At 51.9% G+C, this 26,440-nt stretch overlaps 1 protein-coding gene across 1 annotated transcript in view; it reads right to left on the bottom strand.

Moving 5' to 3' along the window:
• The window catches only part of LOC122390593 (BCL2/adenovirus E1B 19 kDa protein-interacting protein 3-like), a 39,172-nt gene that overhangs the window by 8,256 nt on the left and 4,476 nt on the right, over positions 1-26,440 (bottom strand). Inside the window, exons 3-4 of the mRNA XM_043383705.1 lie at positions 26,254-26,428; positions 4,544-4,622 (exon numbers count right to left, since the gene is read on the bottom strand). Of these exons, the coding sequence (XP_043239640.1) occupies positions 4,544-4,622; positions 26,254-26,428 (254 nt within the window). The remainder of the gene's footprint in view (positions 1-4,543; positions 4,623-26,253; positions 26,429-26,440) is intronic.

Genomic DNA, 26,440 nt, shown 5'->3' on the forward strand with positions numbered 1-26,440 from the left:
ACGCATCTCTGGATCAGCGCCGATTGTTTAATTAACGTTCACACTAACACTTAGGCGACTGATCTCTCAAAACAAGCCAAGTGCAGTCGGAAGTGGCGTGCAACGAAAACAAAGGAGAAGGTGGGCGCTTTGTCAGATGGTCGCGGTTCCGCCATAAGCATCTATCATCTAGTGAATAACAAACGTCCTTAGAATGTCTGCACGTTGAATATGCGCTTGCGGATTCGTTTATAACATAACCAATCTCTTATGGAATGCATGTGAACGGAAAAGACGCAGCTATATTTAGAATAGCTCGTAATCTCCTTTTGTCTTATATCCATTTTGATTTGGTTATCCTGTCTGATGCAACAGGATAGAAGACAATGACAGCCCAAGTCCTTGAAATTGACGATCACGGCTCCCACAGCCAAGAAAGCCGCCGGTGCTTGGCGTCGAGCTGTCGCGTCGTCCGCACCATGGCCGATTACGGAGACTGGAAGATATTGGTGCCGGTCGCTGTAAAGAATGACCGGCAAAACCCTAGAACACGTACCTAACCAGCTTGTTGTCAGCCCGCATATTATGAACCGTTGCGTTTGGGTCCAAAGACGAAGCGTGCGTGCTCGGAATCTCCGCCACGTGTTGACGCCCAATGGTCGTAGCACGTTTGTCGTAAAACTGCCGTAAAATCGTACCGGTGCACAGTGGGGATTTTTCCGATCTAGCACGTATTTATTCGTAGAGGGCAAACCATAGGTAGAATTGTAGCCAGATTGTGTACAGATGTTGGCTGGTGTGTCCTGGTGAGAATTTTACCTGTAAATGTGCATAATCAACATAGTATAGGGGGTTCAATTGGACCCCCCGCTCAGCCGTTTTGCCCCTGATCAAGCTAGAGCTTCGCGGAAAAGTCAAGCGTGCTGCCTATGACGAAATTAGGCCGAATATATCCAATTTCAAAGTCCAAGGTCATAAGCTGACTTTCCAAGTCAGTTTAATGACCCAACTAAAGTTGGGAAATCGAGACCTCTTGAAACTTCGCAAAGTTAGGGTGTTACGGGGTATTTTGGGGTACTGATCACGAATTTCATGTTAGTTTTGATCACAGACGATGTCTTTATGCATTTAGGCCAGGTCGGGTCAGGTCAGGTTAGATCAATTAGTAGGCGTCCTGCCGGCCATCCATAGAAGTGTCACCTACTACTGATAGCTTCGTAACATGGAACGAAGGCACTAGAACTACTTCGTAAATATTCAAATGGCTGCTAAAATCGAAATCAGCACCAAAAACTACCCTAGAAACAAGTAAAACTCGAAAAAGTGAACCAAGGTCATCAAAAGGTCAATGACCTTGACTTGACCTTCACGTGACCTTGACACCCACCATTATGCATGGCACCAACATCATTTCACATATTTGAACGTTTAAAACCACAAAAAGACTGGAAACCGCGGATAATGTGAGCTGGCATACGCCGAATCGCGATTCCGGCCAAACATGGTCTCGAGAAATATGCCACAGGTCAAAGGTCAGTTGGGTCAGAGTCATGAAATTTTTAGGTTAGATGTAAAATTGATGATCTCGAGGGTACCGAAAGTTTCGGCGCGATCGGCCGCTTTTTGCGCGAGTAATTTGCGGAAAACCATGGGGTTTTATCCGACCCCTTCCCCCTCCCCCTCCCCACAAGTGCGATGGTTAATAAGGTTACGGTATGTATAATTTACGCTTGTCATCCTATTCCTAATGAATGTGTCTCAGAAAATATGCATCATATAAATCACGAAGTAAAATTATTCGCCTATGTCCGGAACATACCTATATCGTGCTGTTTGCCCTAGCGCTCCTCGAGTGTGGTGTTAAGATACTCTAATGTGAATATTCCGTGTTCAGGCAAGTTTCGGCAGCCAAACTAGGCGTTGTCTTGTGCAGAAGAAAGTGGCGAATTCGATAGGATATATTTCGGAGTGGAAAAGTGTGGAGAACATTGTTGATTTCCTACATTTATTTAGAATACCATTCCTTCAATATGGTGTCTGTAAGGGTTTTTTGTAAAGGGCATTTTTGTGACCTTAGTAAGGTTGTGGCATACTTTCTGTTTGCCATTCCATTCCTAATAAAGGTGCCTTTCAGACGATATGCAACCTTAAGACCTCGCAAGATTAAAACCAACAGGACAGGACAATGAAATTGAGCTATACTTTCGGGCCTTGCTGAGCCCATTGAGTAATCACGCATGAGTGTGAACTTTGGGCGCATTTTTCCTAGTTTTGCTGTGGACATACAGATAAAACAATGGCATATATGAAAAATTCAGACATTTCTTAGCCCTACTGACACAAAAAATAAACAAAAATCCAAAAAATATTTTTTTGAATTAATAGGCGCTAGATCGGAAAAATCCCCACTGTGCGGTGTGTGAATTACTGTCGAGAGGAGACCACGCAGGTCAGTTAAAGTTAACTGAATACGGCACATAGTTACATAGAAATATACACATCCGGGTAAAATAAGAAGGCGATATCATAGCTCGGTAATATAGAACTGCAAATAAAACAGCATATGCCGGTGACGAAATCCGCGTAGGAAAGCAGGTGTACCCCTTGCACCCATTGTCCCACACGCAAACACCCCATCAGCCCACCGACACCGGGCTGAGGCCAGTATGCGGGCTGGGCGGCTGGCAGAGGCATTGTTCTGCGGGCGGGCGGATTACGCCCCACCCAGCCTGCCGCCGACGCCACCAACACCAGAGCGGTGGGGTTCGGCAGCGACCGTCCTGCCCGGCCCACCTGTCACCGTGACAAACGAGCGACACCGGCCGCCGGGCTGCACCAGCTGCGGTACACGGATTACAGAAAACCCAGCCTACAGCGGACAGAGTTCGGGCGCTATGTGGCAGGCTGTCGGCCCGTGAAACAGAAACGGATCAGGTGGAACAAATAAGCAATGCTACTTCTTAAGATAATTTCCGTCAGCACTGCATATTATTGTCCCGAGGCATCCCCGGTAAGGCTTCCTGGAACGCTGGACTACTCAACATTTCCATTTAATTCTCTAACTCGGTGGGGTGAAGCAGGCGATACATAGATGCTGCGAAGCTGTGCATAAAGATGGAGGAATGTATGGTACATGGTAGCCTGGTAGGCGTCGCTGGCATTACTGCAAAGCGGGCACAGCGGACACAGAGCCGATATACCTATGAAAATAGGCGTAACGGATAGGATGGACCAAGTACGCTGATGATTTTGTCCGCGGGCTGCCTAATCGTTGACAACCACCAGCCGACCTGGCCTGGTGGTCGCTGTCGGGTGGGCCTGCAGCCCTCTCGTGTCCCGGACACTGGGTCACACCCGGTACCTCTTCGGAGGAGACGGCGCGGCCCGGAACCACCGCCGCCACCCCACCCCACACCCGCCCCGCTGATGAAACGATGCAGACGGGGCCCCAGGCCCAGGCTGATGCAACCCACGCCTGGCGAACAAAGCCGGAGAAAAACGCGAGACAAGGCGCTCCGTCACCGCGGCCGGTGCAAAATAGTGACGGCCGGACGGACAAACATGACCTGCACAAACATGGAAACTGGCTGCACGAAGAACGATAGGCCCCGGCGGCAGCCACCCAAACCGCGAACGGACCACAGCGCATGCGAAAAACAAAAAAAAAACAAAAAAAAAACAAACAAAGGCCACCGCGACATTGTCGGAAAGGGGGCAATAAGCCTGCACAGGTGTGACTAATGTATTCCTCTTTCATCATAAACCGGCACAGAGAAGGAAGAATGAGCAAACTACATACCGTGCAACGCGGGACACTTGGAGAGCGAGATTGCAGGCAATCAAGCAAAATGAAAGATGTTAAAATAAATAAATTTAATAACACTATAAGTCCGCCAGCCGGCCCCTCGGTCGTCCCGGCGGCCCTGACGGCTGCCCCAGCTCCAGCCCAGCCCAGCCCCAGCTCCGGCGGGTGTGCCGGCCATCTGCACGGCTGATGCAGCCTGCCCGCCCGCCCGCCAGCCGACCCACAAGGACGCCGTGCCGTTTGGCTGGCTCCGGGGGACGGACGGCGGAACTGCAGTCTGTACTAAGACTAAGACTGCAGTCAATCTGTCCACCGGACACGGGTCCATGGTGGACGCTGGACAGGACGACCAGACCCGTAATACCAAGCACACCTGCATATCGTGAGTCATGATGAGCAAACGGGCCTGATAGCGTGTGTGTTGTGAACTGAAGTAGCTCTGTTGCGTTTGCCCGTGACAACCACCATCAGGCGATAATGCACCTCCGCTTCGTCAATGCTTGTGTAAACCAAACGGACTGTCGCCACCACAATGCGATCTCCAACCGATACATAGCGAGGTTCCGCTATATTTCCACCCAGATACCGCACACCTTACGGCAATTGCGGCAATTATCAGCTGGGTTCACCCAAACCCGGCCAACATCGCCCGGCAGTACCTATACGGACCCGGGCCGCGCACTACCCTCGGGCCGACACGGATACCCCGGCGCCCTCCCCCTGGGAGCCGCGCTGGCCGACCGGTGTGGGGCTGCTCACCTTGTTGAGGTAGTAGTCGCGCAGCTCCTCCAGGTCAGTGGCAAACTCGGGGTTCGGGCTGTTGGGCGGCGACTTGGGCCTGCAGGACACACAAACACACAGTCATCCATCAGCATCAGAGCCGCTGCAGCCGGGGAGAGTGGGAGGCACCACGCCGGGCTGCAGCCGCTGAGGGACGCGCCCGAACAGCCGGCCAGGCGCGGCGTGAGGTTGTGCGAACGCCCTCCAGAGTGCCCTCCCCATCCCGCCCGCTCACCCGCCTGCAAACGACCCCGAAAACGGCGCAGCAGACACGCCGCAACTGATTGGCATCACAATGTCAGAGGTCACGGAAAGGACACAGATAGGGAGGGGTCTGAATAAATGTGACTTTTGAATGACTGCCGCATTCCATCAGCGCAAATAACAGGATGTGGGCGTGTGACCGGGAAGTTAAGTGGGCGGAGAGCCGGCAAGACTTTCCAAGTTCACGGTGAACCAGCCGGCATGGCGGGCATCCCAAAGTGAGCGGTGACTAGACTTGTATTGACAGGCGACAGCGGTACCTAGGTATGTGTCCTCCATTTACATAATTCGTATAAATGAATGGGAGAGGTCAGTTAAAACCAGAACACCCATTATCATCGGACGAATACATCCAGCGCAAAAATGACCAATGTTTTGAGTAAGCTTAGTGTTGCTATAGTCGAATCAACAAGTAATGCCATGCTGGTCTACATCAAATCGTCAGAGGCGCACACCCTTGCCACGCCGTCTGTTTGATGCGTCAGCAGACAGCGCGGCTGGAGGCAGTACGGCCAAGCGGCTCCAACCGAGCGGCCACTCGGGAGGGCCGGTCACGACAGCGCGGCTCGGTGCAGCTGCACTCGGCCCCAGAAATATACAACACCCTCGCCGGGAGCAGCCGTACACAGTCCCGATAAGGCAGCGACGCTCGGAATCCGCTCTCGGCGGCACAACTGGACGACGCTGGCGCTGCGCATGGCCAATGACAAATATTGCAAGTGATCGACAGGCACCATACAGCAGAAATAAAACTAAGAAAAGGAAAAAAAGTAAAACTTATTGCGATCTGCATAGCAAAACTCTGTTCGTGCCTCAGTCAACTCGACACACCCGTGTGGTCAAAGCGGCACGGCGCTACCCCATACCCAGCCGTACCGAGGTATCTCGTCACCCCTTCAGTCAGCGAGGTCGACCGGTGCGGCGCGGCCGATCAGTACCCGAGTCGAACCAGCCGCCCCATCAGCCCGCCGCGAGCGAGGCCCGGTCGGCCGCAAGGTCAGTAATCATAAATCCCAACCCCACAGCCGCGGCCGTATCGTGGGCGCCGGAGCGGGGACTGAGGAGCGGCTGGTTGGCCATGGTTCGGGCTCCGCTCACACAGTCCGAGCCGCAGCTCCGTGTGGGAAAACGGCAAAGAAAGCCGCCGCGCCGGGGTGCGACATTTAGAATGTCCTCTGCAGTCAAGCCTGTTGGTTTTGTGTGCCAGAGCGACAACTGCACATTGTGCAAGCAATGGCGTGGATTCCTCTCGAGGAAATCATTCTAGCCGACTGAATCGAGGCACGATTCCTATAAGGCAAATATCGCAGCATTGATTCGCATGCATCTCTGGCAGTGTCGGGTGTGGCTCATCGGACTGGTGGAACCACCGAGCCGGTACCCCTGCAGTCCATTGAGGGAGTAGCAACGGGTGTGGTCCGTCTGGTTCGGTCGTAAGCTTCGCTCCCACCCACCGCAGGCCAAACATCAACCCTGCACGACCTCGTCGCTCTCAATCGTTCAGCCCGTCAGTGAAGCGCCGTGGCTGCAGCAACATTTCTCGGTACCCCAACAGCGGGCGGCAAAAACCTACTCGGCTGCACAGACCGCGCCCTTGAACTTGGCCGGCCGAGCAGGACGGGACCAACTTCAGATGACTGGCACAATGTCAAAACCCAGCCGTGCTCCACGCAATGAATAAAAACCCGGCGCCACCAAGCAAATACACACATTGCACAACGCCACGAGGGCGACAGACCGAGCAGCCCAACGTGCGTACGATCTGTCGCTGGCGCGGCACGATCCTATCAGTTCATTGTGTCAGCGCGACCGCTGGACTTCATTAGACTAACACTTATATCGCCAGGCACAGGCTGCATGTGGCGCTGGCTCTTGGCATATAACTAGTCTACCCCGCTCGGCAGTCGAGGGCAACAATGGGTCTGTTCCAGTCGCACTTTCTAACACCCCTAAACTCCTCCAAGATTGCTTCCCTGTTCCAGTGGCAGCTCTAGCCCTTACAAAGCCAAGGAGAGCCCTGCTCCAACCTCCTCTATCTTGCTCTTGGAGGAGTTTAGAGGTGTTAGGAAGTGCGACTGGAACAGACCCAATAGCTCGGTGCGGTTAGAGCTCGGGCCTCGGACCACTCTGTGTGCCTGCCCGCCAGGACAGCCACTGACACCTGTACCGCCAGGTGACACTGGTCTACTAACACCTGCGTGCACGAGCCCGGCGACACAGCCAGGCAGACACGGAATGGCACGGCGGGACGCAACCCACCACAATACGACGCAACGCTGCACGGGGCACCGGCAAAGTGGGGCCGCTCACCGCGGTCCCAGCGTCAGACACGCACATCAATCACAACGCGACGGACTGTCCACAACCGGACATGGGGCCGCGAGCCACGCGGATCCACCCCCGGCAGGTGACATCAGTTTCAGCATGGCGGAGCCGCGCCGGGGCCCGCCCGAACCACGCTCCGCACCCACATGGCGCGGTCTGTATGTAATGCAACAATGCATGAGATGCATGATGGAGCTGGCTGTCGCGTCGGGATCGACAGACCGGCGGCCGTACGGCGGGCGGCGGCGGCGGCGGATGATACCGGCGCTCCACTGTTTACATAAGCCATGCGGTCAGACAGCCACCGACCGGCCCCGCTGACCGCGCGTCACGGCCCGATCACGTGACCGGGGTGGCGCGGCGCGGCCAGCGACCTGCAGAGGCCGCCGAGCTGCGCCTCCGCCGAGCCGCGCCGCGCCGCGCCGCCGCTCACCGTCCGTCACAGGCAGATGAATGGAGCCGCCACCTACAGGCTCCATTGGAAAAGGGCTTGGAGAGAAAGTGGCAGAGTATTTGACCCGAGAGACGAGCCTACATAGATCGGCAGATTCGACCCAATGTTCGGCGTTAGAGTCTGGGACACGGACTGGCCGAGCCCTTGACGTGGCGGACGATCAAACACCGACCAGGTCCCCAGGTCCGCCACACCATCAATTCATACAGTACGAGAGGCTGCAGAGTACGCGGGACTGGCTGGTACCGGGTCAGACCTTCCGAGTGACTATCGATGACCGATAGTGTCTGATGACAGCGACAATGTGCAGGATCATGAATGACTGTTCACGAGTAGGTGTCCAAATGGCCCCCAACCGGCGCGGTGATCAACGTCACAAAGGCAGGTGAAAGACCTGGGCCTCATCCTATTTGCGACTTGAAGCAATGTAATCGTGACTCAACGGTTCAGTCTGGGACTGAACCAGACTGGACTCAGTTGTTGCACTCAGTTGTTTATTGACCAATGTAGCGCCACCATGGCATACACGTCCACTGATGCAAAAGGCATTCGAGAATCGTTTTTATCTGCAGTACACTCACACTTCCAATAAAAGCCCACGCCATAAAAAGACGTCACCTCACAAGACGTCGTCGATCTGTCCTGAGCCGACCATCGCCAGGCTACGCAGTTTGAAAACTGAGCACTCGGCTGATGCTGACATTTCCTGGAATAGACGCCAACCCCGGACCGTCCCAAACTGCATTGCACGCCAGGCTGTATTTAGAAGATGACAGGGCAGTGCTCTATTGAAGGTGCATTCAAGGGAGATCAGTGCCGACTAAGTGCAGATGCAGCATCCCTAGAGTGACGTCAACATTGAGTGGGCTTACTGAATACATCAAAACAGGGTTCATAGACAAGCGCGTTCGAGCTTTGTAAAGCTGCAATGGCCAGCTATCCTCAAAATGCAGGTTATTTAGCTCATGCACTGAAAGAGCGTGTTGTGCTTACGCCACCAGTGACTTCGCAAAGAAGCGACACAAAAACACAGTGTCAGATTTGGCCCGTAGTCGATGTCTACGCCTTTGTGTGAGACAGTGAGGTCAATAGTGAAGAGAACGATCGATACAAAGGGACCGACGGCGACAGTGGACCAGGCCGGACAAAGCGCGCAGCCAATCTCCACCCGTGCGCCCCGAGAGGCGCTTGGACGGCTTGTCTCGTCTATTACTGGAAACGATAACTCATACTAATTAAATCAAGATTTAACAGTGACAGTTCTTCAAAAGTGCAGTCCTTCAAAATGCTGACGCCACTAACATTCAGCGGTAAATGTCAAGTTTAAGTCCTAAGCAGATTTCATTGATAAATTTTTCATATTTTTACATTATTTGACATCGTGAATCCAAAAATGATACTCATAGGGGAGACCCGGGAGGTATGGGCCCCCTGGAGGTATGGGCCATCGCAGTTTTGAAGAAGTGTTGCGTATTTTTACACTTTTGATGGCGTTAACTGGTAGCAGCCATTCCGTTATACACCCCACGTGATTTTCAAAATCTTCCTCAGTCTTCTTTGGCAATGAGCGGCGATAAAGCGTTTTTGCCCTCTTCGAGTAAAATACGGTACATACAGAAAATTTGTGATAAATTTGATCCAGGCTCGTTTTATGATGTCAGATCATCGCTAACATAAAGTGCAAAGCATGCAAATTAAGACTGGATAGACAATTTGAAGCTTTCTTGCAAGATTATGAGCTGAGATGCTACGCACATTCTGGTGTCCTAACCGAGAGGTTCGGGCCACCCACCTCCAGTGATCCTAAATCAATAAAATGATGCTTTCTTTGAATGTCCCCGTCAATAAGTTTTATTTTTGTCGCGCAAGGTCGAAAATTTAGCTTCAAATTTAATTCGAACAGAAAAAAATATTATTGATCCTATTTCATGGTGGATGATCGAGATTACCAAAATACCTATTGGTCCAAGTGACCTCCATGAAGTAAGCTGTTGGCCGCTTATGTGGTTCCTGAGCTCTAAGAGAGATCAATGTAGATACCAGCTACGAGTATTATTCTCATTGTCGAGAAAAGGATATGAAACATGGCACCGGCCCATACCTCCCGGGCCATGGCCCATACCTCCCGGTGTATTTTGATGGATCGAAAAAGCACATGATTTATTGAAAGTTATCTCGAGACAGAATAGTTGATCCCAGATGCCTGATATCAGGCACACTTTGCAGGCGAAAGGCAATTTCACGCACACAGAGTAAAAAACCGGCTCTAGCTTCTGCCCACTGGAAGAAAATTGCCTTTTCACAAAACCGGCCCATACCTCCCGGGTCTCCCCTACATATGTCTCGCAAATAAAAGAAAAAACATAATCAAACCTGACCTAACCTTACCTAACGGGTGGTCAGTATGAAACTGGACAAAATTTGATTAAGCATAGCATCTTTAATTATGGACAGATTTTAATTATTTTTGGCAGGTGAATACTTCCAGTTATTCTATATTACCAGCTCAGATTTCAACTTTCTGCTATTAACTAGTACACAACATTGCGCCGGTAAATCAGCAAGCGTTCCGGGACATGTTCGCGCAAGTTTGTGAAAATAACACAAATTACAAAAATGTTACCATTAGGCGTCACATTACGCCATAGGGTGTAACCAGATCTTAAGAATATGTGATGATCGATAAATTCTGAGGACTTGCAGATGTTTTGCATGGTGGGAACGGAAAGATCACCAAGAAAAGGCTCATTCAGCACCGGAAGAAACAAACCGGCGCCGTCACCAAACAGTTAGGGCTCTCCTTGTGATCTCTGGGAATAAATTTTGGAATTTTCAAAACATATGACCAATTAATGTGTCAACAAGCAGGAATCAGGTACAAAAATAGGATAAATGTGACGGAGGCACAATTTCGTTCGCAGAAAACCCGCCTGCGCCGTCTGTCACAGGGTTCAATGCAGGGTAGCAAAAACATGGAGGTGCATATGGACGATGAATCTTATTTCACCTGCAGTGGCAGCCAAATGCCTTCCATTGCCGAATTTTACACCTCAGCTGGTGGAGACACTATTCCACATGTGGATCGCACCTTCGCTTTCGACCTGAGAGCAAGCATCCACCAGAGATGCCCGTCTGGCTTGCCATGAGTCCGAGGGGCTCACGTGTCCAGTTACTTGCCGAGCACAGGCAATGTAAAGGGCGAACTGTGCTATGAAAAGTGTTTGAATGGCGTGTTATTACCACTTCTTGAGTCTCAGAACACAAAGCGTGATGCTCTGTTAGGTTCCGACCTTGCAACAGTCACAGTACGCGCGCTAGAACACGAAACTTCTTGAGGAGGCTGGGGTGCCCGAAATAGCACGTGACATGAACCCGCCATGTACCCCTCAGATTTAGCCCATTGAGGATCTGTGAGGGCTCATCAAACAGACAGCGTATAAGGGAAGGTGGCAGGTCAGCTGAGATGCACAATTGAAGCGGAGAATCCAGCAGGCCATCCGTCAAATCGACCCGGAGGTGCCGCGAAAGACGATAGCGGGGCTGCCAGCGCGCGTGCGCTTGGAGGCTGACAGAGGTACAGTGTCGCACATCCATTAGGGCGAGCGTGATCACAACAAAACAATGGCACGGTGACACGAGTTTCGTTGCTTTCGCTTGAAAACTTTCAACACAGTAACAATTCAAACTATGTCCAGTTTCATACTGACCACCCGTTACTTACCTATAACCTACCAACCTACAACCTACAACCTAACAACCTTAAACCTACAAACCTACCTACCTACAACCTAAAACCTACAAACCTACAACCTAACCTAACCTAAAACCTAAAATTTTTGCTGTTTCATATTCCTATCAACAGCGTCACAATTGTAGTTAGGACCTAAACTTGACATATACCCATTCAGCTTCCAGCATAACCCAGCGACGATCTTTTTCAAGTCTGTCCAAATTCAAAGAATCCCGACACGTTCTGAGCTGTAGTAACTTCAGACGAAGTGTACCAAACTTGTTGACAGCCAGCTCTGACTTGACGTCAACTCTGCGGGACAACAGAACCCTGCCAAGATCCCATTTCCCAAACAGTCCCGCGTCTATCGACCGATCGTTTCCCTTCCAGGAGCGGCCGGCGATCGGGGTCGGTCGGCGGTGACGCTGGTGACGAAACGGCCGTAACGCGCAGCCGTCGCCGGCCTTGAGCGGCCGCGCCGGTGCGCCGCATGCCTTTGTGTCGGCCGCTGAGGCCGTGCGCCGGCGCCGCGGGCACCTCCGCCGGCCGCACACCGTCGGGTCATGACGTCACCGACCCGACGATCGACCGAGCGCGTCATGACGGCGCCGCGTCGGCCGCCCAGTTCGGTCCATAACAGCGCTGCTCACCGCCGCTAGAAGTCTCCCGGTTTGGACCAGGCCACCTCCCCGCCGCCACCCTGGCCCAGTTCGCCCATAACACCAGTCCTTTGCCACGCCTCAGGGCGGCCGGTCAGCTGGGACGCCATCTCTCTCCTCCACCCCGGTCGGCAGCTGTTCGACCCGACCCGCCCCGTCCGGGCTGGGCTGGCGTCGTCACCCAACGAGCACGTGCCCGCCCCCACCGTCGAGCGGGTCGGCCGGCCGGCGCAGGAACTGGAGTATCCGGTCAATGAGCAGCGCGGACCGTGTGACGCCCTTATCGGCCAGCAGACACCGGACTGCGGCGAGCAGGGAGCCACTACAGCTCCCCTCTGCCGAAAAAAAAACCTCAGGAACTGACCGGGGGACAGGAAATGACAGCGCTATTGGCAGCGCCAGCGGGTTGCACGGCCGCAAGAAGGCGCTGGTGACAGGGATGACTTTGCAAACCGCAGCAACGATGAGGCTGGCAGGTCTCCTACACCGTCCCGGGGTGGGAACACCTCTCGATATCTGTGAATTCATAACGAAATGTCGACAGTGGCATCACGTCTCCGGTCTCCGTCCGCATTTACCACAATGGTCAATATCAATCGACCTCGCCTCATCTCAATCGGACCGCGGACGTAAGTGGTGAAGCCGACTGCTTGCTGTCACCATTGGTGCTACACTGAGTTGGACTCGATCGCTAGCATGTTTTACACTACTTAAAACAACCAACCAAAAACTACAAACGACCCACTGATGGAGATAAAACTCGTACACATTAGCCAAAGCCGGCTTCACAAAAACTCCTACCCTAGGCCCATACTGGCGGCGGCTCATTTCCTGTCACCTCAGAGTGTCCACATGCACTGTCACAATGCGCACACGTGAACCAACACGCGGCAGGAAGCACTCTGTCACTTCTTGCCGTGTTGCAGCAGTCAGCACTCGCGCGCCCATAACGGCGTCAGCAGGTCCGAGTGATGACCGAGAGCAACACAGCTAGGCGTGGAACCAACTGATGTGAGTGGTCGTCTCACTGCTTCAGCCACACGCTGAGGTCGCCGTTACGTATGCCGCCCCTACTGAGGGCTAATGAACCAGCGCCGGGCAGAACGAGCCACGTCACAAACCAGGCTCATTAGCACGAAACCACGAGCGACAGACGAGCCTTGGCGGCTCGACAGCGCACCCAACGACCTGACACGAGATCACGGACGGTAAACCAGCTCCTGTGACACGGAGTCGCATCGCAAACCAGCTCAATAAGGCGGGATCACGAAACCAGCCGTCCCCGTGATGGCCTGCTTACAAACGAGTCTCCGCCAGGTTTCGAGTCTGGGGATCTGGCCCTGAAATAACCTAAGCAGCTGAGATTCCCAACCCAATCACCGCAATCCCGGTCGACGGGCGTCGATGGCCGACCGGGGGCCTGCCTTTGTTTGCGGCCCGCGCCGGTCGTGCTGACAGGACGGGACGGGGGTGTTTGCGGGCTGTCAGTAGGTGACAGAGACGCTGACAGGAATGTGCCGCAGCGGCGGAAGAGAGGGCGGGGATGACACAAAGCGCGCGGCACGCACCAGCGCAAGGCACAGGCATCACGGCACCGAGTCACAGCAGGCCACCGGTGCTCCTGCCGAGACGTGAAAGAGCTATGTAGACTGAAGTGTAAAAGTATCGATTCCGGAATCCGACGCTTCTGAAGCTAGGTGCTGGACACCCTAGATAAGGCAGATGGTCGACAACGCCAGGCGTGGTTACTGGTTATTGCTTTGTGGTGATTGATGTTGCCGTCTGTCACTGCATGCAATGGCAACAGCTGGGGAAATTACACGTTCCCAACTGGTCAGCGTCCCTGGCCCAACGGGGTCACGCTGGCCTGAAAATGGCTGTTTAGCTACACCCCACTTACAATGACATGTAGTGCCAATAGGTAAATAAGCCTTGCGCGATTCTTGGTGCAGCACCAAGACGTGCACCAATCCACCACTTCACTGTTACCATGGAAACCTCGCTGTCCTCCATCACCTTGGCAACACGGCTGCCTCGAAACCAACACAGCAAGACGTGCAAATGAAAAACGTCACCGGCTCCGCCTCATGGCTCGTCTCTGAAGCGTGCCGCGCTCCAGTTACATGGGTGAGCGGTTAGATGTTCTCAACAAACACACCCAGTCCCTGTCTGTTTCTGACCAGCAGTTAAGCCCACTCATCTCATAACAAATGAGATGGGACCTTCAGGCAAGGCAGTGAGCTCCCAGTTATACTAACAGTATCGTGGAGTGCATGACACAGCAGGTAGGGCGTTCCGTGGCCTCACCACACCAGTACCGTGCTGAGGACCTTGAAAGGCCACCAAACCCACACATTTGTGATAAATGGGGTACCGATCTTGGCCACCTAGCCAGCCCCAGTCGGCAGTCACGGAAGGATTGGCGCATCCAAACACCGCTGCATGTCACGAAATTCCTTTGTTCTTTTTCGAGAAAATAGAACATCATAGTAACGAAAACCCGCCGCATGTTCGCTCTTTGGAAAAACAAAACTGAAAAAAGTTTGTTCCACTGCCGCTACTACACCTTTTTGGGGCATTCCAGGACAAAACGACCAATTTTTTTAAAAAATGACACCCTTATATTTTTAAAAATTCTGAAACTTTGTGTATTGGGTAATCTGACACGCTGGAGACGGTTCTGCCAATATTAGACCTCTCCGACAAAAGGTCACAGAGTTATAGCCTCCGGCATTTTGGAGAGGTCACCCTAAAGACCAATCTTTGAGGGCATATATCTCAAAGAAAAAATATTATAGGTATAAAAAATATATACCGATGGACTCAAAATTGATCAAAAAAGATTTTGGCTATCTCGAATTTTTTTTCAAAAAATTTTCAAATTTTTTGATTTTGTGACCAATTTTTCAAAGACCTGGCTCGACCTTTTCCTCATCGAAATTGTACTTTTCGTCTATAGACAAAATGTTTTTTGATCAGTTTTCTTTCGATAGAAAAATAAAAAAAAAATGGGTTCTGCCTTTAAAATATATTTTTCGCCACACATAGATGGCGCTGCTGATGCTGTTTTCCTATATTATTACGGAATTTAGATGATAAGATACAGTTCATGACAGATACGTGTTTTCTAACAACAAATAAGACACTGTGACCCTTTTGAGTGGCTATTTAACCTTCCAGGCGGTGGGGGGGGGCATTTTTTGCCCCCCTTTGGTTTTTTCGATATATCTCGAGAACCGCTGCGCCGATCGTCACCAAACTTTCAGTACCCTCCCGGGAGTAGCTAGCGCACATGGTGACCAAAAATTTTTCCAAAGGCTATGATAGGTTGGCCGCTAATGACGTCAGAGTGACGTCATTTCTGTCATTTTCGACCCAAAAAAAGGTTTCGCGAGAAGAACTGTCAGGCCTACAGCTTTAGAGATACAGAAAAATGTTTAATAAATAAAAGGTGTGGAATCAAGAGGGCTACAAAACTGCTATTTCGGTTTTTCGATTTGTTTTATTTTGACCCCCAAAAATCAAAAAATATATTTTTTGAATACAATAGCCGAAAAATCCAAAATGTTTTTTGAATTTCGAAAAAAAAACGGAATATATGTGATAGTCCCTACCGCTTTCTATCTACATACCAAATTTGAGATCGATACCTCTTTTTTGGCCAAGTTATAGCGAAAAAAACTTCAAAATTGATGACGTTAAATTTTCAAACTCAATTTTCAGCAATTCTAGACCTCGTAACGCAAAACAAAGACCACCATTAGACTCCCCGTGACGAGCTGCATCGAATCAATACCCATTTTATGCAAAAATATCAACTTTGAAATTTGACCTTTTTTACCTGACCTTGACCTGACCGGCTGACCTCCACCAGAAAGTGACCTATTCCGTACCTGATAGTCTCATAACCAACACCATTGAGTTGGAAATGAAAAACTGGCCATAAAACATGCATCGCACAACCTTAGTAAACTTGGGTTCATGTGGTGACCTTTGGTGACCTGACCTGTGACCTGTGACCTGACCTGGTATGACCAGTGACCTCTAATAGCAACATATGTACTAGACAACTGACGCCTTATCGCTGATTTTCGACAAAATGCGTTTTACTCGGTGTTATTGCGCTTTCCCTAGAAGCCCCGTGAACGGTGAAACATTTTATTTTTGACCTGACCTGTGACGTCATCGGTGACCCCTAGGTCAACGAAATTTGGTTTCTTTCGACAAATTTGACAGGGCTATCGAACGCCGTTTGAGTTGTTGTTGGGAAACACACTTTGATCATCATCTGCATCTTATTATCTCAATTCAGTAATTATTCAGGAAAAACAGCGTCAGCAGCGCCATCTATGTGTGGCGAAAAATATATTTTAAAGGCAGAACCCATTTTTTTTATTTTTTCTATCGAAAGAAAATTGATCAAAAAACATTTTGCCTATAGACGAAAAGTACAATTTCGATGAGGAAAAGGTCGAGCCAGGTCTTTGAAAAATTGGTCACAAAATCAAAAATTTTGAAAATTTTCAAAAAAAAATTCGAGATAGCCAAAATCTTTTTTGATCAATTTTGAGTCCATCGGTATATATTTTTCATATATAAAATATTTTTTCTTTGAGATATATGCCCTCAAAGATTGGTCTTTAGGGTGACCTCTCCAAAATGCCGGAGGCTATAACTCTGTGACCTTTAGTCAGAGAGGTCTAATATTGGCAGGGCCGTCTCCAGCGTGTCAGATTACCCTATACACAAAGTTTCAGAATTTTTAAAAATATGAGGGTGTTCGGCTGTGGTTGAGCTGTCCTGGAATGCCCCTTTTGCGTTGTTCGATGGCCAATCAGCAAAACCCATTCGTCCGATCAGCACATAGGTGGCGCCAGTGAGAGGCATTCTGGCTAAACCTTCAGCATATGGGCAAAACGGAATGCTGATCCCACTCCACAGCTCGTCAGTTGGTATTACCTTCGCTATTCGCCATAACTGATTGAGTTCCGGCAAAACCTTTGACGATTTGGATAAATGATTCGTCATTCGTTAATATCCCTTCGTCGTTCACCAAAACATCCCCATGCTAATTTCGGCATTCCTCATAACATTTCGTCAAAACTAAAAACAGATCGCCCCTTTACAGAGAAGTATAAATATGACCGCGTTTATACAGTGCAGTGCGAGGCATAGGTGGCGAAACTCGTAGACCATTGATCCACATAAAAATCGGTAGCGTTCATGAGCGCCATAGGTACAATGTAGATGGACGTAGCTAACATGTTATCGGCTGATTGAAAAATGGACAGGCAACAGAGCAACAGGCTGGATAAATTAACCCCGCCTCAAACACCAAGGAACAGGCAACAGGCTGGATAAGTCAGCCCCGCCCCAAAAACCAAGGTGTCCGGCCGGCAGGGCCCGGCTTGCCATCTGTCAGCCATTCCCTCGCGAGTCCGACCGGCGCGGCCGCCCGAAGCGTTGTCCCATGACATCGCACGGGTCGGCCGACTTCGTGGTTTGTATCGAAGCGTTTAGGAGTCCGACGCTCAAGAATCTACATGCCTACTCGGTATGGCGCCGGCAGTCTCCTCGTAGCTATGGTATAACTGCCTTTTTCGGAATTCAATGGTTAATTAGTTGCAAATTGCGCTGGAACTGTCATAAGCCTCATCCCTGAATGCGCGATTAACGTTAAACATTGAATATGGCTAGATAAGCACTACATCATTGACATTTTGATCATTGACGAAAGTTTTAAATAAACAGTCATTGTTTACGCACAGTACCTACCGATGAATTTTGCACATCGACTAACCATTTTGTGAAATGTCGAAGCATTATGACAATCTGACAAAGTGTTTTGCCAATGACGAACATTGTGCTCAATGACAAAGAGTTATGCAGAATGGTTAAATGGAGTCCAGCCTGTTTTGCCGACCGTCAAACAGTGATGCACACCGCCGATGGGTTATTCTGAATGACGCTTGTCCAAACTGATGCCGAAATGGTTATGACGATTGGCCATCGAACAACGCAAAAAGGTGTATTGCTGATCTGGTAGAGCAGCCTACTAAAAAGCAACCATGCGTCATCTAATCGCTAAAATATCCTTCACCACCAAAATAAACACGAGCCCGTCCTCATCAGCAAACATTCCGTAGAGACCAACGCAACTGATGCACAACCAAGGACACCACAGACTGTGCCAAACTGCGAGAAACGTCCCGCACTGGGCAGCAGTCTGTGCCGCTGCCAAGGTAAATGCTGCACGGACAGGGCGGCAGCGGTCTGCCGGCGGAGCAACGCTTCCGGGACGGCCCGGCGGCGCCTCCTAGGAGACAGACACACGACTAACAGCGGCAGTCACAGCGGCGACCACCTCAGACGAGCCTCCGCCTCCACAAAACGCCTAGTGAGTCCAAAGTGCCCGAGGTCCTGCCTCCATAATCCATAACTATCACCACAGTGACCTCCTGCCCGCACATAGCGTCTCAGCCCGAGCTCCCACCTCCACATGAAGTTGCAGTCCCAGTTCCCCCATCCACTAACGTCTCAGTCCGATCTCCGTCTTCACAGTGCCCCAGGTCGAGCTCCTGCCTTCCCGAATGAATTCTATCCGCCAGTGAACACCACCGGCCGTTCTAACAGCTGTTTATCGGGTCTGAGCAGAGCCGCCGGAGAGGAGGGCTCCGGCCAGATCAGTCGCCATCTCCCGCTGCCAGTCCCGCGCAGTGCGGCGCGCCAGTCGGCCGCACAGTGGACTCGTATCGACCGCGCCCGCCGCGCTTCGCCGGCCCATCGGCACGCGCCAGCCCACCTCCGTTGCCGGGCGTATTTATAGCGGGATACAATAATCGCCGCCACTTATTTTCATTGTGAGGATGGGAGGAGATGGAGCACACGCTCACCGCGAACCGCCGAGCACTGAGGGGATCATGCAGCGAAGCGGAATAATTCGATCATTAGCCAACCACCCGAAATGAAAATTATGTCCGTCCAGCCCTCTAATATTGCGGCCCATGCAATGTAGCTCAACACCAAAAATAAACTGGAAGATAGGGCCCACAGCGAAAAGTTTCCTCCGCAGTAGTTTCAGATTGGCTCGTTATACAACCGGCCTCCGTCAGAACGGGCGGGGGAGGGGGCGCGCGGCCGGCCGGGCGGAACCGGTGCTCTGTTTACATCCGAGCCAGGCGACCTTGGACGCGCCGCGTGGCGCGCTGCGGCAGAGCGGAGCGGGGCGGGCTAGTGCTGCTTGGGAGCCGGCGTCGCGGTCCGGCGCACAACGCACGGCGGCAGCGGCGGCCGGTGCTCATGGCGCCGCGGTGGACCGGTGGCGGCCAGGTGACGCCCGCGCCGCCACCCGGACACGCGGTCGGCCCAGCTCGGCCCGAACTGCGCAGCAGGCCACGCCGCGCCGCCCGGCCCAGGTCAGCCGCCGAGTGGCCCAACTGCGCGGCGGCCCACGGCGGTCCGTTTGTTCGTCGGTCGTCGGTAGAGCAGTCGCGATTCGGAAGGTCGAGCTGCCGCGGTCGGGCCGTCGGCCATCGGCGGCCGACGCGCAGGTCAACGGCCCCGAGCCGGACCATGAGGCCGACGGACTGAACCGGTCCGCCGGGCCGCTCCCTAAGCGGCTGCCAGTGCCCGCACAACCGGGCGGGACCGTATTAGTCACTTCAGTCCCACTCGGTTTGAAAAGCCTGACGTAGGCCTACTGCAGGTCTAAAGCATAGCCTTCATCCAGTCAGACTGGCAACCCTAGAGGAGGAGCTCGGCGCTGTAGGGTGCCACTGCAGACGGGGTGCAGTCGGTCACAGCTGACCTGGCGAGGTCCTCTCAGGCCGCGGATAAGTGCGTCGTCAGCGCCGGCTTGCGGTCACAGTCCACGAACAAAGGCCGGCTACAGGACCGCCGCGCACAACTAGATACAGCTGGGCTCACGGGACAAGGACGGACCGGTCGGCGGCGGCAGGTGTGGGGATGATTACAGCAATGGGTTCGTACGGAACATGACATTATCAGTGTCCTGTCAACTTCATTACCAAACCAATGTTAGTCAATATCAATTAAATCGAAATTCACCCGAGAGGGAGGACCGCAGACCTAGCAGCAAATCTGAAGTCAAATCTATGAAATTAATGGACGCAAAGTCACGAATGGGAAAGCACAGTAAAATGCTGAACTTCCTTCGAACTGAAAACTTGTCGCATCATTTATCATTCGCTGTCTCATACCAAAAGACAAACGATGCCGACGCCCCACATGAGATCTGAGCGTCATTCACTGGGATTATGAGTTACAGAACGTTTACTGGAGCTTTAACCCTCGCCGGCACAGGCCATTTTGCGTCCTTCGACGGCACAAGGGGGGGAGGGTTGGTACGACCCCCCCTCGCGTTTGGCCCCTGATCGAGCTAGAGCTTCGCGGAAAAAACGAGCGTGTTGCCCGTTACGAGAGGAAGCCGATGATACCCAATATTAAGGTCCTAGGTCATCGGGTGACCTTCCAGGTCAGGTCAATGACCCGAAAACCGGGAAAATCGGGACCTGTTAGAAAGTCGTAAAGTGTGGCTGCTATGTGGTTTTCCGAGGTGCTGATCACGAATATCGTGTTAGTTTTGATCAGAGATGATGTCTTTAAGCATTTAGACCAGGTTGGGTCAGGTCAGGTCAGGTCAACCAGTAGGGGTTGTGACGGGTATTCGTAATACGTGTCAATCGCCTCTGACAGCTTCGTAACATGTTACGAAGGCACCAAAACTACTTCGTAAATGTTCATATGGTTGCTAAATTCGAATTCAGCTCCAAAAACTAGCCTAGAAACATGTAAAACTTGAAAAAGTGAACCGAGGTCACCCGAGGTCACCAAAGGTCAATGACCTGACCTGACCTTCAGGTGATCTTGACACCCACCCTAATCTATGGGAGCAACATCAAATCACATGTTTGAACGTTTGAAACCACGAAAAGCTTGCAAACGCGCGGCTAATGCGAGCCGACATACGCCGAATCGCAATTCCGGCCAAACATGGTCTCGGAAAAGAGGTCACAGGTCATTTGGGTCAGGGTCATGAAATTTTCAGGGTAGGTGTTAAATTGATCAATGCGAGGGTACTGAAAGTTTCGTCGCGATCGGCCGCTTTTTACGCGAGTTATTCGCGAAAAACCTTAGGGGCGGTTGCATCAACTCGGAAAAGCCCCCATGTGCCGGCGAGGGTTAAACAATTTCCTGGCCCAGTGGTCTTTCCTCAAACACCCTCCCCGCCATCTCCGGCAGTGAGAGAGTAAGCGCCATCGACCGCAGCAGCACTGCGCCAGCCGGCACATCTATCAATATTCGGCCGCGTCGCACCTCGCTGAGGGCTCCTGTCGATGTACCGGGTCCCGGACGGAGAGCCGACGGTGGGCTCATTACGGCAGCACGCCACGGCACAAGGTAAACAGACGGCGCGGCGGTGTGGTGGTGGCGCCGCCTGTTTTACCAGCTGGCGCCGGCAAACGGGGCGCGGACGACCACACCGCCCTCCGTCAGCGAGGAAAAGGGTACTAAATACGAGTGGAACGGTCCGTGACCCACGCACAAGCAGGCTGTATACAATTAAGAAAAAAACTGGAGGAATGCATCACCAGATGAGAGGTCAATGAGGTCATTAAAACGAAGTTTACATGGTTTTGATCGCTGCTGCGTTGCGTTTTGACGAGCATGAGCCTCATGTGGAGCAGAAAATGCGATTCCAGGACGGTCCGGTTGGAGCGTCACGACTGTCAATGAGCGACGTGCGGAGTTTCACGTCGGACGCTTTAAACAAACGCCAGCCACGGGATGGCACGCCTTCCAAATAACACACCAGGCAATCTTTTCTACGTGGTGGGAATCGATGCCGCTTCAATCGCTTGTAACAGACTGCCGTTCTTCCAGCCTAGTTGATGCCTTTGTTTACCGTTGCAGCAATACGGTCTGATTCCATTCCATTGTACAGGCCCATAGTAGAAGGCTCATTGTAGAAGGCCCATAGGCAATTGCAGTGACGGAGCAATGGACTGCTGAAGGAGAGCAGTTCCGGGAGGACTATCACAGAACCACGCAGCCGAGGCGTCAGTGATGCGCACTTGGCATCGCCGCGCCGCCCAGTGCGCCTCTCACGACCGAGGTGACGATCAAAACAGGACATATGCGACGGTGTTCGAGATGCGCGAGTCAGAGGACCGCGCCGTGGCTACCAGTCACTCCTTCTGCGAACGTGACGCAGCGGCCGAAATGACGCAGGCCGGACCGGCCCGGACCGTCACCGAGTGTCAACAGTCGTCATGTGTCCCGATTTGACCAATGGCGCCGCGTTCCGCCGACGACACGGCCGAAACACACCCACCCGTTCAGGGAAAACATCGTGCCCACCTCGGCCGCCCGTCCGGCCAGCTCGCCGAGCTTACACGTCCCAGCTGACAGATGGGTCACTGAGCGATGGCGATAAACGGACACCTGCGGAAGGCCGGTCGGTCGGACCGCCGAGCGTGCCACTCAGTGGCCCGCAGGGCGCGCTGTGCCGTGATCACATCAGTCCGCGCGGCGGCCCCCTGATCGATACCCAACACAGCCTGTCCGACTGCAGGCCGGGCGCCACCGCACCCACCCCCACCACAGGTCCATCGACCGGCGACACAAGCAAAACAAAAACATACCGGCGTGCGTGGGGCGGCAGTCAGGATAGGGTTAGTTAGGACGGGCCGACGGCGGAGTGTGCCGCGCCCGCCGACCAGTAAATTATCTACATATAACTATGGCGTTAACAGCAGTTCGTTGACAAACCGCATGTGCATGCAAAACGCGAGTACCCCTCGCTATTGCCGGTCTTGTGCTTGCGTAACCCGATGTCGATAGTTAAGTGCCGTTCTGGGATCACATTCCGAATCTCCCCGGCCTGTTTTGAAGCGTGAAACTGTGCGTGGGTCACACTCGACACCAGCTGATAGGAGGCTGCGCTATCAGCTTACGGGCATCGACACCAGGCAAATAATCGTTCACCATTTAATACGCACGCGTGTGTCACGTACCCACTACCCATACAAGAGCACCCAGTGGCCGGGTAATGAGTGTGCTATTCAAAAGTCCTTTGATATTTACATGCCTGACATGTGCTTGCCTGCCCACATGACCACGGTACATCGGCATCCATCTTTTTGTTTCAGTACTAACTTATCAGTACTAAGAACTAACCAGTTATCTATCAGATATATTTTGCCTACCAGTACCATCTACCTGCATAGTGCATACCTACCTACCAACTTGCCCACCTGTCAGTGACATGTCTCTATGCTTGCCAAATAGGGCACCTCCCACACAACCACCTCCCCCCCCCCTCGTGACTGTAGAACGGGCCGTCGGATATAACAGCTTCCCCCCCCCCCCACCCCACACACAACTGCCCCCGCACGGTGCCGCGCTTCTCCGAGGGAGCCAGGGCAGTCCCCGACGGTTGTATTGGCACGGCCACAGAGACCGGCCCGGTGCGGCCAGGGCCGACAGAGACCCGGTGCGGCCAGGGCCGACCGTTCGCGGGAGCAGCCCGCCGACGGCAAACGACACCGCCAGCTCGGCACAAAGATGCACCGACCGCCGCAAAAACCGGGACACCACACAGAGGCAGCAGTGATTTGCTGCTGTCCGCAACTCGTCACAGATGGTCCCATACTGATGAATGTGAATATCGTGAGGACTGGGAAATGGTGGAATGCAATTTACGGAATGCATTACAGCTGGAGTGAACACTGATCGGTGACCAGTGTTCCAATTACTCCCGTAGTATGCATAGGCGGCGGAACGGGGAGGGCACCGGGGCACCGTGCCCCCCTTTTATTTTGGCATTTTAACATTAGCCCTATGGGCGTTGCATGGAAAGAATGGGACCAAAAGTCGGCAGTGCCCCCCCCCCCCTTAATTGAAGGTGTTCCGCCGCTACTGGTAGTATGGTTTTGCTATTTGCCCTTGAAGACAAACGCTATAAACATGCAAATTTATGTACATTTAGTACAACACACAATAAAGTTAGCTCAATAACCAAATACCGCAGCTAAAGAATAAATGCGGGTAGTCAACCAACCAGCGCTCTGCAGCCATCAACCGCGTGTCACAGCAACATGTTCAAAGCCAATAGAAAAGAAAACGATCTACGTATATGGCGTGTTATGCATCGAATCATCAAACGCGTTCTATTTACCTATAGCAATTATACGAGAAACGGATCATAAGAGAAACGGATAGCAAAGACGTGAGCCATTATTTACATATAGGGTGTTCACTAAAAATTGACACAGGCTTTGAATAACTGCACACCAAAAGCGAAGCAAGCTATTTCGATGCAACTTACCATAGAGATAAAAGGAACATTTCTAATCATATCGAGCATAAAATCTCACGGATATAATCAAAACAGTCGCGTAGGAGGTCGCTTTAAATAAGGACCACCGGAAGCCCATTGGCAGGCTTTCCCAAAATAGTGCGTCAATGGGAGAGTCTCGGACGTACAAATACCTAATGAAAACTTATAATGTCGAACTTAGTTACATACCGCAAGGTGGAAAGAAAGTTCTATGTGGGTGTGGGAGTCCGAAAAGCTGAAGTGGTGTTATTGTGAAGATATTGACCTGAGGAAAGGTCGGGGCCCCGAAAACGCACGTGGAGGGGCTTTTTGGCACCTCACGGCGCAATGCTGCTGATCAGTAAGGTATCAGCTGTACCAACACGAAGAAGGTATAACACACCTGAGGCTAGGCCGAGTAACAAACGGCGTAAATGATTTCTCGAAGCGACCGGGAACAGCATTAGGCAATAGACGTAAATATGCAATGGTCAAGAAAGGGCCAAAAAATTCAGAAAAAAAGTCGAACTATTTAAGGAAGAAAGGTTATGTTTTTAGTTAAAGGGCGACAATTAACTAGACAATGGAGTGTTCTGTAGTGATGTTATCGATGACACAAGAGCTAACGTCCATTTAAGTGTCAGTATGCAAGCTAACGCTGGATGCTATGGTGTATGTGTCTTTTCAAAGCATATCAACAATTCGACTTCATTCATCCAGGCTGGTCCTATATAATATGATATTTTCGGAGCCAAGTGTATTATTTAGTACTGGAAGTTCATGCAGAACAACATATGTAACCAGAAGGTAGTCTTCTGGTCCGACCTCGCGCCAGCACACTAACCAAGGGGCGCCTTGAGGACCCCGGCCGATGTAAAAATTCCACTTGGAACGAGGCCCAATAAGCCGTTTGCCATGCCTGAAATTTAAGAAATGAGTATTAAATGTGTTTTGCCGAAGCCTATAACGTATGTTAGTGTCTTTAAATTTCATAGAAAATATCAATTGGTTGTTCGTTACCGCCATGAACTGGCCAAATTCACGGCCCACTGGTGCCAGGGCACGTGAAAACACTTCCAAGCAAATGTCCAAAAAGAGACATATGGGGATCAGGCAAATTTGTTGACGCTCTATAGCTTGCAGCAGGTGCAATGCGCTTTACAATAATGCCTCGTTTGTTCAAATCGGTACAGTTTTACTGAAGATACAGTCCGCTAAACTTTGTCTCAATTTTTAGTGAACACATGTTATTTACCGTCGAGAAAGCATGAAAGCCTAATAAAATGTGATTACTGATTTGATAAATACCATTCGTCTCAGCTAAGCAGAAGTGCATGGTCGAAATTCATGGGCAGCAAATCCGTCCCGTGCATCAGGTGTCGAACGGGTTCGCCCTTTTCTCAAAAGGTCAGCGCCGTGCTCGCCCGAACGCGACCACCGTTAAATGCCACAGAACGTGTGACATACGAGTGAGCCTCCACCACAATCGCAAAAAAGGAAGGCTAGGGGAATCAAACATCGCAATTAGGAACGATCAGAGTGTACTACAAAAATACACGGTACGGAGGGAGCAGGTAGAGACTACGCAGCTGGTACAGCAGGATGCAGGAACACACCGGGGTGCAGTGGCGGATCCAGGGGGGGGGGCAAAATGGGCATTTGCCCCCCCCCCAAACGGCATAATTTTAACATTACGCCTATGGACGAGGCATGGAAAAAATCGATAAATTGTTATGGTTTGCCCCCCCCCCCAAAAAAACTGAGCTGGATCCGCCTCTGCCTGGGTGCGGACACGTGGCTGGTGCAGGAGGTACAGACTGGGAAACGGGCTGACGAAGGACTGGTTCATGGTTGGTGTGTCCATGCGGCCCGCGGCTCCCAGGGACCGGGCCCGTGGCTGGCGCTGCCGGTACTCACGAGACGCAGTCTTTGGGCGAGTCACGCCGAGAGGAGGCCAGCGAGCCGCGCGTGGACGTGGCGTTGCTCTCACGCTGCGCCTCCCGCAGCAGGCGCAGGTAGTCCTCGCTGCCCAGCGGCAGCGGGGTAGCGCGCCGAGGCGACGCCGTCTGGTACGTCAGATCCACCCAAGACTCTGCCAACAGCA

The sequence above is a fragment of the Amphibalanus amphitrite genome, unplaced genomic scaffold (genome assembly GCF_019059575.1).
Source record: "Amphibalanus amphitrite isolate SeventyFive unplaced genomic scaffold, NRLGWU_Aamphi_draft 000402F_arrow, whole genome shotgun sequence".
Lineage (NCBI taxonomy): Eukaryota > Metazoa > Arthropoda > Thecostraca > Balanomorpha > Balanidae > Amphibalanus > Amphibalanus amphitrite.